Source organism: Biomphalaria glabrata, chromosome 3 (genome assembly GCF_947242115.1).
Source record: "Biomphalaria glabrata chromosome 3, xgBioGlab47.1, whole genome shotgun sequence".
In the NCBI taxonomy this organism is placed as follows: Eukaryota; Metazoa; Mollusca; class Gastropoda; family Planorbidae; genus Biomphalaria; species Biomphalaria glabrata.
In genome coordinates this window covers 41,844,988-41,856,969 of record NC_074713.1, presented here as the reverse complement: position 1 = coordinate 41,856,969, position 11,982 = coordinate 41,844,988, and the positions used below count along the sequence as shown (strand labels likewise).

The 11,982-nt window shown below is 30.9% G+C and overlaps 1 protein-coding gene across 1 annotated transcript in view; it reads left to right on the top strand.

Moving 5' to 3' along the window:
- Positions 1–208: 208 nt before the first annotated feature.
- The window catches only part of LOC106055400 (kinesin-like protein KIF16B), a 36,240-nt gene continuing 24,466 nt past the window's right edge, over positions 209–11,982 (top strand). Inside the window, exons 1-7 of the mRNA XM_056025135.1 lie at positions 209–426; positions 7,169–7,238; positions 7,724–7,846; positions 9,532–9,648; positions 9,800–9,832; positions 10,206–10,258; positions 10,355–10,476. Coding sequence (XP_055881110.1) covers positions 380–426; positions 7,169–7,238; positions 7,724–7,846; positions 9,532–9,648; positions 9,800–9,832; positions 10,206–10,258; positions 10,355–10,476 — 565 coding nt within the window. The 5' untranslated portion in view covers positions 209–379. The remainder of the gene's footprint in view (positions 427–7,168; positions 7,239–7,723; positions 7,847–9,531; positions 9,649–9,799; positions 9,833–10,205; positions 10,259–10,354; positions 10,477–11,982) is intronic.

Here is an 11,982-nt window from a genome sequence, read left to right as displayed (position 1 = left end):
AAAAATCTAAATTAACTAGCTTCTTAAAATAGATTTAATCTTTAAAAGTGTAGATCTATTTATTATTATTATTTTTTATTATTTTTTTTAAACGAATGACCATCAATCCATCATCATAATTCATAGTAACGTGAACTAATTCAGACTATGTTTAGTGGCTACTTTTTTTTCTGTAATCACCGGTCACATCTTTTTATAGATAGATCACATGTCATAACACTGACTTAAACAACAATGGCGTTTTTTGTATTTTTCTAGAGAAATAATGGATACCATTGCATGGGATACTGCTTAATATTTTTGTAATTCATCAAAGGTTTCAATATGAAAGAAAACTTACATTCTTCTAAATTTATATTGTTGATAGAAAATTCCAAATATGACTTCTGTTAAAGTTGCAGTGAGAGTGCGACCTCTCAATTTGAGGTGAACCATACTTTTTTTTTTGAAAAAAAATTTTACTTTTCAGTCTTTTGACACTAGACATAGATCTAGTCACTAGATCTACACACTTTTGTAATTTGTTTGATTTTGTTGTCTTTTGATTTAAGTTAACTATTATTATTTTTTTGACTTTGAAATAAAAAAAAATCTAGACTAGATCTAAATCTTGTCTAGATCTAGATTATAACATGCATGATCATAATAATATTAATAATCATATTTATCATATTATATTTTATTATTTTTATATTCTCTGCAAATATTTTGAAATATGGCAACCCTTTTTATAGTTATAATGCTTATTTAGTATTAATTTAGTCGCCTTAGCCTTAGACTGAATAGATGGACTAATCACTAATAATGTAATATTAAATATAGTGATAGTGAAATGAAGTATTTAAGTCTCAAACTCAAGTAGACTTACAATACAATACCGACTTACTTTAATAATTAAGAATACTTCATACTAATAAAACTAGATCTAGACCTAGTTATTATTCAGTATTTGATGTAAATCTAGATTTTAGATTTATATAAATCAAATAAATGTAATGCATGTTAGATATTTGGGATGAAGTAGTACTTTATGAGTTCTATTTAATAGGCAAAGCACAGCAGTTATTTTTCTGAATACTAATATAAATGATTCAGTTATCAGTATGAAATATAAAATTAAATTTTATATTGAAATAACAGAAAATCATTATGCATGTTAAAACTACAATTATTCACTGACCGACCCTCACTTGTTTCTTGTCTCCCCTTTTGTATCCTAATTAAGACTTAGACTGCCTAGAGCTACTTGAAAACAAAAGAAAGTTAACAAACTTTCATGACTTTATCTAAAGAAAGAAAAGTCTTTTCTTGACTGCCTTACTTTAGTGACTGGAAATTGCTTTTCAAATTATCCATCCATCCATCCCAGTGGTGCTACAGCCCATGGAGGGCTCGGGCCTGCTTCAACACAACCTTCCATTCAGATCTCTCCTGGGCCTTTCCTCTCCATGCCCTAAACCCAAGCTGTTGTAGATCTGGCTTTTCAAATTAGGTGTATGTAAATCTTCTTCTTTTTCATTCTCAATATGTCAGAGAGTTCAGATCAGTAATCTGAGATGAACTGCACAGTGGTTTTGAGATCAGGCAGTTCTCCATATAGTTTTTCTTCTATAGGAGGATTTGGGACCAGAGTCTTAATAGAGTATGCAGTTTTAAAGGACATGGTAAGCATTCTCTGGCAATGCTCCATAAGGGAAAGTTTGCTAGTTCTGAATTTTAGCTTCTGATCTCATTTTGTTGTGTCCATTTCTGAGGCAAAAATTATGTGTTGGTCATGTCAGGATAGCTTATAATAGGCATTGTTTTTCTTGTAATTGGAACGTTAGGTGGTCCAATTCTCGTGTGTGTAAATAATAGATTTAGACTTTCTTTGCAGGATATTCCTACTTGAAAAAAAGTCTGTCATTTAGAAGATTCTATTTAAATAATGCTAGACAGTAGAATTTTTATGATATATTGAATGTAAGATTTTACTATCATGATTGTTATGTTGCAGTATTTGTTAGTTTCTAATATTCATCTGTAAGAGAACTCTCATCTGTTTTAAGATCTATTGTTAACAAAAAATGTCAGCAATATGAGTGTATATTTCTTTCTTGGATTGCTTCTGAGGTTAGGATTAGAGAATAAAATATTGGAAATCATCATATATATGTAGTATTTGATTGGTTGAAAGTGTTTGTCAAAGGGAGGTAATTGTATTAGTCATATGTTGGATGCATGAGAAGAATTACCTAAATTGCAGAACGTCATCTATCTCGTAAAATAAGATGTGGCTTAATGGGGTACTGTAATGGTCCTCATATTGCCTGGGGGTAAGAGATCAAATCTAAGCCATTTTTCCTCTTCTCTTTTGTCTGCTTTTTCCTCATCAGTCATGTATAACATTCCTGTATAACGGTCAAGCATAACTGTTCTGTATAAAAGTCGTATATAAAAGTCATGTATAACAGATCTGTATAACAGGCAAAAATTATGTCCTGTTGTACAGGACAGTTATACATGACTGTTATACAGAACAATATAACTGTATAAATGTCCTATATAACAGTCATATATAACTGTCCTTTTTAACAGTCCTGTATAACAGTCCTGTATAACTGTCATGTATAACAAACTTAAATATTATTTAACTTGCTGTTACATTGTATACTTCAATGCTTTAAATCAGCGGTGGGTTGAAAGAGTTAATGTTTCATTCTTGCAACATTCTTGGCAAGTGTAAATGAAAGAAAGGGGAGAGGTCTTTCCATTTTTCAAATGTCTATAGGAGCTTATCCTCAACTTTTCAGAAACTAGTGGAATGTTTACCATGTTTTCATTTTACTGCTTTGAAAGTGGGTAAACATTGTTACATTTTTTAGGCTAGATGGATTCTACAAAAATATTTTACTAATGATATGTATTTGAAGTTCAAGATCTTTGAGGTTATTTTAACAACAGCGTTTGGCTCACACATGATCAAGTATTTATTTTAGTAACATTTGCCACATTTGACGTAGCCATCTTGCTGTTACCTTTGATGTTCATAATATGAATACAGTGTAATGGAAAGCTTGAGAAACAGATGTGTCTACAGAGAACAAATGGAAATATTATAAAATGCATTGTTTAAAAAGTTATGGTTTAGCATATAGGCCAACCTTAATATTTTTGTTTTTATTAGTCATTGGATAACTATTCAGTTGTCTTAAGTCTTGGTCTTTGTGATAAAAGTCTTTTAATGGATCAATATTTTACATTCTTTGTTTTACAACTCCCTCTTTCATTTTATATATATATATATATATATATATATATATATATATATATATATATATATATATATATATATATATATATATATATATATATATATATATATATATATATATATATATATATATATATATATATATATGCTAGATTATTAGATTATCTATTGGATAAAGTGTGTTTATATTAGATTATTTATTTAATAAAGTAGGTTTAGGTTAAGATTATTTATTGAATAAAATAAATTTAGGTTAAAATTATCTATTGGATAATGTAAGTTTAGGTTAAGGTTATCTATTGGATAATGTAAGTTTAGGTTAAGATTATCTGTTGGATAAAGTAAGTTTATATTTCTGCTATCCAGAGAGCTCTTTGAATTCTTTATTATTTTCAGAAATGTAAGATTTTAAACAATCACTTACCAAAATAAACATAATTGTCTTTATTGATGATTCAGATCAGCTTAGGTTCTCAATTAAAAAAAAGACTTTTTTAATTGATACATCTAATTAAAAAAAAAAAAGAATTAAAACTTATCTTTTAGTTAAGGAAGCAATGTGGCTTGGTAGCATGAACTATATAACCACAGGGTTGGTTGGATTTATTTCATTTTTCACTATACTATAATTCATTCATCTTATATTTCATTATATTATAAAATTTGTATTTAAAAAAAAAAGGACATTAAAGCTGGAAGTGCTGTTATTTTATTTTACACAAGAATCATTTGGCAGGAGTGAGAGCCTCTGAAGAGTGTCAGCAGCTGCTGCCACCTCATTGAAACACATTCTTTGCCTGTGATTGTGACAAGGGCTATAACAGGACACACATATTGATTGTACAAACGTAACTAATCCATCAATATGCTGTGATTCACAATCCAACAAACACGTACAATACACTGAACTAATAGAAATTCTGTGTGATTATTTGTCTCATCAAGGACATCGTTTGACACCTGCATTAATATTATTATTAACATTAGAATTTTTTATTTTTATAAGTTTTTTGTTTGATTTATGTCAACTAAACACTTTTGTTGTTTCTGTCTGCTACTATAGATTGTTTTTTTATCTTTGATATTTTGTTTCAAATCTGTAGTTGAAGTTCCATTTTTCATGTCTTGTCCTTCTTCTAGCCAGCTTTTTGCTGCTGAGCTGTAAGCTCTTTTGCAGACTGTGCCAAGGAAAAATAGTGTGCTGTTCTCTTCAGTTGTTCAGCACTGCCGTACAGAGTGTTGGTTATGTTGGGCTGTAGTGGTAGTAGGGTCTGCCTAAGGTGGATTAGGAAGGGGCATTCAAAGATGAAATGGCTTACGTTTTTTCCTATGTCTAAAGGAGCATGGCCTCAACTTTCATAGACTACTGCTGTACATTTCCCATGCTTGCTACACTGAAAGAGTGTAAACATTGTTGTATTTTCTTAGGGTATCATATCTATAGACTATGGATTCTAAATCAGAACTTTATTATTATTTTTAAAGTTTCCTTTTGAGCTCTCTCTTAGACTTTGAACCTGATGATGTAAAGTTTTATTGTTTCTGCTGAAAAAAGGTCAGAGTGATACATCTCACACATCATTCAAAATAGATTCTTTCTACAACAAATGTTATACATTTATTAGAGCTGGCTGGAGCCAGGCATATAATAATATTTTTATTTAAACATTTCTGCTTTCAACAGATTTAGAACTTGGAAATACTCAGTTTTAATTATTTTGGTAGCAGATCAGTTTATTTGACCAACTTTGAATTTCATATAAGAAACAGGCATAGTTCTCTTGTTAGTTTGGGTCTTATGGAATGGAATATTGCTAATGTACTTCAGAGAGAGTTATCCTAAATGTACCATTGCCTTGGTTTATCATTATCATCTTTGGGATACCAGTGGTAAGAAGAAGCTAGTTCATTGAAGGACAAGATTTGTTACTAAGGCATGTACACTTGTTTAAAAAATGTCAACAGTTCACTCCAATTTTGCCAATTCAAAGTAAATTCATAATAAACCAACCTTGCATTACAAATAGACAACACCAGTTATGTAACTATGACATGACTATATTGTTTTTATTTGTGATGTTCCTTTAGAATTAAAGTTTATCACATCTTAGCCCAAACCTCTCTCAGGGCAGTGAAAATGGTGTCTGTCAGGCAAAGTTCAAACCTGGTGTCATCGAGACGACAATCCAGTTTGCCTCTACCACAAGACCAGGAAGGCATTTTGCATTTGGAACCCAATCACTACGTCAGATATTTGTATTTTTAAATGTTGAGTTGAATTGAAATGCACATTTTTCTTTAGATTATAATTTCTACTCTTTTCTAGTTGATCATTGCAACTCCTGGTTAAACAAAGTATTTTGGGATCAGGTTGAACTATTTTTAGGCCTACATCTTAGCATCAAGTATTTATTTTATCAATTAATTGTTTCAGTTTGGAATGCTATGTATTGACATTGGATAAAAGACATTCTTTGAAGTGAGCTAGGTGGGCATACTTAGTGCTGGTCCAGCTGCTGCTACACACACACACACACACACACACCTACACACATCTTTTATCACACACTACATAGACACAGACGTTTATCTTTTAACCTCACACAAACGCATAAGATCAATACATTCTATTATTAGCTTAGTCTTCAAGATGTTTATCTACATCTAAGTATGTTGACCTATAATATTAAAATGTCTAATAGTGTTTGTATTGAGTTCATTGAAAAATACTATAATACAGAATTAATATTGCTTTTTAGTAGATAGTTTGGAGTTTGAAAAGAGAACCACAAATTGCAATATCATTTCAAATAGTTTCTGTTAGAGTTATTTTTTTCTTTTTAAAGTTTTATTCTGTTTTATTTTTTTCTGCTCAAAATCTTATTTTGAAAATATTTTCTTTTCACCCCATTTTGTTTAAGTTCAAGGCCACCCCTGCTGTTCTGCTCTGATAAGTTTGTAAGATGTCAACATGCTATGCTAATGTTAATAAAAATGTATTATAGCCTGCTAGATCATAAATCATAAAAACATCAGCAACTTTTGTATAAGGATAACAACATTTTAAACTGATATTAAGCTTGTTTGAATAAAATATCTTGAACATCTTTAGTTAGTTAAAGTAAAACTGAGATAAAATTACTTCTTTCTTTATAGAGTCTGATAATCTAACTCTGTTTAAGTAAGGGTTGGATTGGCTCTTTTTCTTTGAAATGCTTTGAATAGAAACCAAGTGGTTGCATGTAATTCAACTGTTTCCACATAAGTCAAGAACAAATGACTTCTATGACCTGTCTAATTGAAATTCTGCAAGTCTGGTACAGACGTTAAAAACATCAGGCACCTTCTTTATGCTCTTTATAAGAGAGACATGACTTCAACAACCATTCATTTAAAATTATATATAATATATAACCTAAAGGAACCATTTCACAATAAACCAAATAGGCCACAGAAATACATTCTAAGTGCAACTTCCCCAATTGGTTTTCATGTTTGGATCACTGAGAGTAAACCCCCACAGTACTAGAACTTCACATTAGTGTCTGTTATCTAGATACTACACTAGATAAAGTGCAACTACAAATTTAGTCAGAAGCTTAAACATGTTTAAAAATGTGCAAGTATTGGTGAATACCAAGTTGAAATGGGAATCATGAATTCCTTTCACTCAGGGCACCAGGGAGATGACTGCTACATCATACTCTTATCTACAATTTGACCTTTTTGAACATTTATTCTATGTTGTCTTTTAGTTTCATCACTAGAAATACCAGAATGCTTTATTATGCTTTGTACAGAAAATGAATATGGATGTAAAATGACTATCATACATTTTTTTTTTTTTTGTGTTTAATTTAGGCTATGTATGTACTTAGTTGGTTTAAACACATTTTTCTTTGTTCTTGTCAACAGAGAGGATGGCTTATCTAGTCAGGTTATTATTCAGATGGAAGGGGAGAAGACAAGGATTGTTAATCCTAAAGTAAGTGTTGCCATGTTCTTGGGAATTTCTTAAGAGATGTTTATATTAATTATCTTAATCTAAAACTGTCTCACAAAGTCAGAAAGTAATATCATCTTTATAAATCTCAATTAATCTTGACATATTTAATATCATGCAGAAATTCACAACCATAAATCTATCCATTAAATAAAAGGACTCCTTCACCCTTAGACACAAGCAAAGCTTTTTAGCTCCGTTGTCAATCCCAAATGTAAAGACTACACACTGTCATGATTATTTTGTTTTAATGCTGATGCTGTAAGATAGTTGTCATCTCATTGTTTTGTCTTGCTGATGTTGTAAGATAGTTGTCATCTCATTGTTTTGTCTTGCTGATGCTGTAAGATAGTTGTCATCTCATTGTTTTGTCTTGCTGATGCTGTAAGATATTTGTCATCTCATTGTTTTGTCTTGCTGATGCTGTAAGATAGTTGTCATCTCATTGTTTTGTCTTGCTTATGTAGGTTTCAGAACATGCTGCTGAAGGAGATGTTGGCAGAGATGCCTTGAAGGTCAGAGAGTTTACTTTTGACCATTCTTTCTGGTCAGTCAATGAGAATGATTCTCACTATGTCAGTCAAGAAGTGGTAGGCAGTTTTTCATTATTTTAGTTATTGGTAACAATTGAAAATGTAGTTTCTACTTAGTTTCATTATTCATCTACTCATGTCTTGTACTGGTTTTACAAAGCTAATATTAACTCACTCTGTCTGTCTGGTAAAAAGTGTGTACACATTATTTCTCCCACATCTATTCTCAGAAACTTTGCACAATTATTCATTGGCATGGATAAGACATGAATTAATTTTTAAAAAGTATTAATTATTTTGTTTGATACTATCAATGATACTTAAAAGAATTAGTTATTGTACTTAACAAAACATGAATTTGTTTGATATCAAATAAGGGAAATAACTTGTACATTATTGATAGATATAGTTTAATGGGTAGAGTCCTTCCCCTTTAGATAACCTATTTTTTTAAAGGATTTTATATATATATAAATGGTAGGCAGACTAATGGGGAAGGGAAGTAACTACGACATTCTTATGATCTTGTCATCAATAATTAAAATAATGCTTTTCAATAAACTGGGAATCAATATCAAAGCGATTCATATGATATATTAATAAATGCTTTAGTACTGTAGTCTTTGACATCATGAACTTTTCCAACATAGTAAAATCTCTGATGCTTTCTATATAAAACAACATATATATATATATATATATATATATACATATATATATATTGTTACGAATCTCACTATCCAGGCTCTCTGCAAACTGCACCATACACCACCAACTTACAGAACTTGACAAGTCAGGGCTCCAAAATAACGTAAAGGTTTAATGTCCATAAATAACAGCCAATACTGTACAATTGGCAGCACGTAGAACAGTACAAATAGCTCTGCGGTAACAAATATCTCTCCGATAACACCGTTCCGCCGTATCAAGTCTTGCACCGGCCTCTCCGTCTCGTTCCGGGCTTGCACTGGGTTCAACAGTTCGGGACTGACTTCACACACTTGGGCTCGTTGTGTCGGACTCGATCACAGACCAAGATCAAGACGCCGGTCGTCTCAACTGTACTTGACAGTACTCCGCACTGAACCGTCGTAATGCTCCGTACAGAACCACACCGTTGAACTGTGCTGTAGTCGACCGTGTTCTGAACTCCTGTCGTGAACCCGCTTTCTGAACCGTCTTGACTGCGACACCTCCACTCTTATATAGGGTCCCTACTGGCCTTCTCGAACCGGACAGAATGCCGCTCGACGTTTCTAGGTGGTCAGATGACTACAACTCTCGTGACGCTCCTGAGCTCTGTTCACGACGTCGATCCTTCCCGGACCGCCGTCGATCCTTCCCGAACCGCCGTGTTGACACTCGTCTCGGCTGACCGTCGTAACTCGTCACGGTTGACCACTCGTCTAGCGCTGGCCTGGGGCGATTTGCGTCGGCTAACTACACACACACCACTACCCCTCTCTGTGCCACCACCAAGTTTATAACAATATATATATATATATATATATATATATATATATATATATATATATATATATATATATATATATATATATATATATATTTATTAAAAATATTTATTAAAAATATTTCTTAGCTTAATCTCTTTCTTTTTTTTTTTTCATGTTTCATAGACAGATTTTTCAGGCCATCTATTAAATATTTTATTTTTACATTAGAAGTCTAAGAAACATTATTTCCATTTAATATATATTTTGATTCTGTATTCCTTGTTTCAGGTGTTCACAAGTTTAGGGGAAGATGTAGTTCAGTCAGCATTTGATGGTTACAACATTTGTATATTTGCTTATGGTCAGACAGGCTCAGGCAAAACACACACCATGATGGGTTCAGAGGTCAGTTTCTCATATTACCTTGTATTGATTACTGATCAAAATCTAGGTAATTATTTATGGTAATGTTAGATAATTTTTTTTTAATGATTTGTTTTATTATTGGAAATTAAATTTGTTGTTATATAATCTTAATTGCATGTCTGATTTACAGGATGACCCAGGCTTAATACCTAGATATTGCAATGTAAGTATGTATTTAACTTTAAACTTTTATATTATGTTGCTAAAAAATGTTTAAACATGGTAAAATTGTATATTTTAATTGTTTATTTTTAAATTGATTGTCAATAGTAATAATAAAAACATAAAATAGTAATAATAATGTAAAAAATTATGTAAAAAAAAGTACATTAACTGAGATTATTTTTACATAAAATACTATTACAATCTTACCTTATCAATGTCCCAAATAATTAATTTTACATTAAATACATCTTATTTTATCAATTTCAAGATAATTACTTTTAAACTAAATACATCTTATTTTGTCAATATCCCAAATAACTAGTTATAAACTATATACATCTTATATAATCATTCCCATTTACTTATTTTAGGCACTTTTCTCAAGATTAAGTGATAACACAGCTTCATATCAAATTCATGTCAGGTATTAATTTATTGTTTAAAAATAAATGGTGTGTTGTCAATGATCAGATTTGTGCCATTCTAAAAGACCTCCATTCTGAAATCTGCCTATTTTTAGTTACTTAGAGATTTACAATGAGAAAGTGAGAGACTTGTTGAAGAATGTCAACAGCAACTACACAAAGTCAACACACAATCTTCGTGTCCGAGAGCACCCTAGGGATGGTCCTTATGTTCAAGGTAATGCTTTTATTCTTATAATTTTGTGTTGTTTTAGGATACAAGTCTTGTGTAACCTGGTTGTGCATTCACCTGCTCATATATTTGTTCCTCTACATAACACGAAAGAAATTAAGATTTTCTTTTTTTTTATGTCATATAAAGACAGTTATTTAAAATTAGAACTATAAGCACTTATATTGTTCATTTTGTCCATTTAGCTAACAATCTTCTAGCAAAAATGAATCTATTTACTATATTCTCAAACATATAGCCTGAATGTTTTTTTAGTTAGTTACTTTAACTCATTGAGTGCTGTGTTGTTTTTTTTTTCAAAAAAATGCTACTTTTTTGGAAAAAAAAAGAAAATGTTCCAAACATGCCTAAAACAAAAATTTATTATTCAAGTACCAATGAAGCTATAGTAACATATTTGGTATCAAAGTAAAGGTAAATGAATGGAGAATGTGAAAATGTTAACATCTTTCTATTTAAATATAAGATACAAATTATAATCTACATAATATGACTCAAAAAAAAAATGGATGCCAGCTTTAGAACTTCTGAGACCTAAATATAGATTTTGATCTTTGCATTACTGTTGAAACATCATATTAGACTACTGACATCTTTTTCAAAAAGAAATGTGATAAAACAGTCAATAAAAGATGATGAATCACTGATTATATTATTATTTTTACATGGCTTTTTAGTCAGAAAAAGGAAAAAATATAGCACTATTTCTACCAATAACAATAGATACCAGAACTAAATCTATCAATTAAATGTACTCAAATATTATGTAAATTTGAATCAATGGGATATAGATCTAGATTTATCTTCTTTTTATTTGCCTAGAACATCTTTCATTCTAATACTAGACCAGTGCAAGACATAGGCTAGCGAGAGATCAAAGCATAAATCTCTAACTAGCTGAAGGACAATAAAAATTCTATTTCATTATACCTAAGATCTAGACCTAGATCATTATTACTATTCCTTTGTAATAAATTATGGAGCTAGAATAGTTTTATATTTCACTTTTATTTAGTAGTAAACCTTTTGGAGTACTTACAAGACAGAGTGCAACTTGAACCTGTATAAGTAGGCCTATAGTCATGGTGATGACGATGATTTTTACTGATAAACAATACTAAATAACAATTGCTACAAAATATACCAAGAAAAAGCCCAGCATGGTAGATGAATATTGGATTTAGATCTACCATTTCTGTTGTTTTCATTTATCTTAGGCTTAGATCTATAGGGATCTACCCAGGTGTAAAGATAAAAGCATAGATCTAGTCAACCTTTATCTACATTTCAGACCTAGCCTAAGCCTAAGGACAATACTATATCTAAATCTAAATGCTAATAATGTCCAAGTCTGTTTCATCCTATGCTAAATGTAGATCAAGATCTAAATCTTCATTATTACTATTCATAGAAGTATAAATAGAACAATTATAAAGCTTCTTCAGTTGTAAAAATTGTGGGTGTGTCTCGGACAAGCATAGCCATGATGTT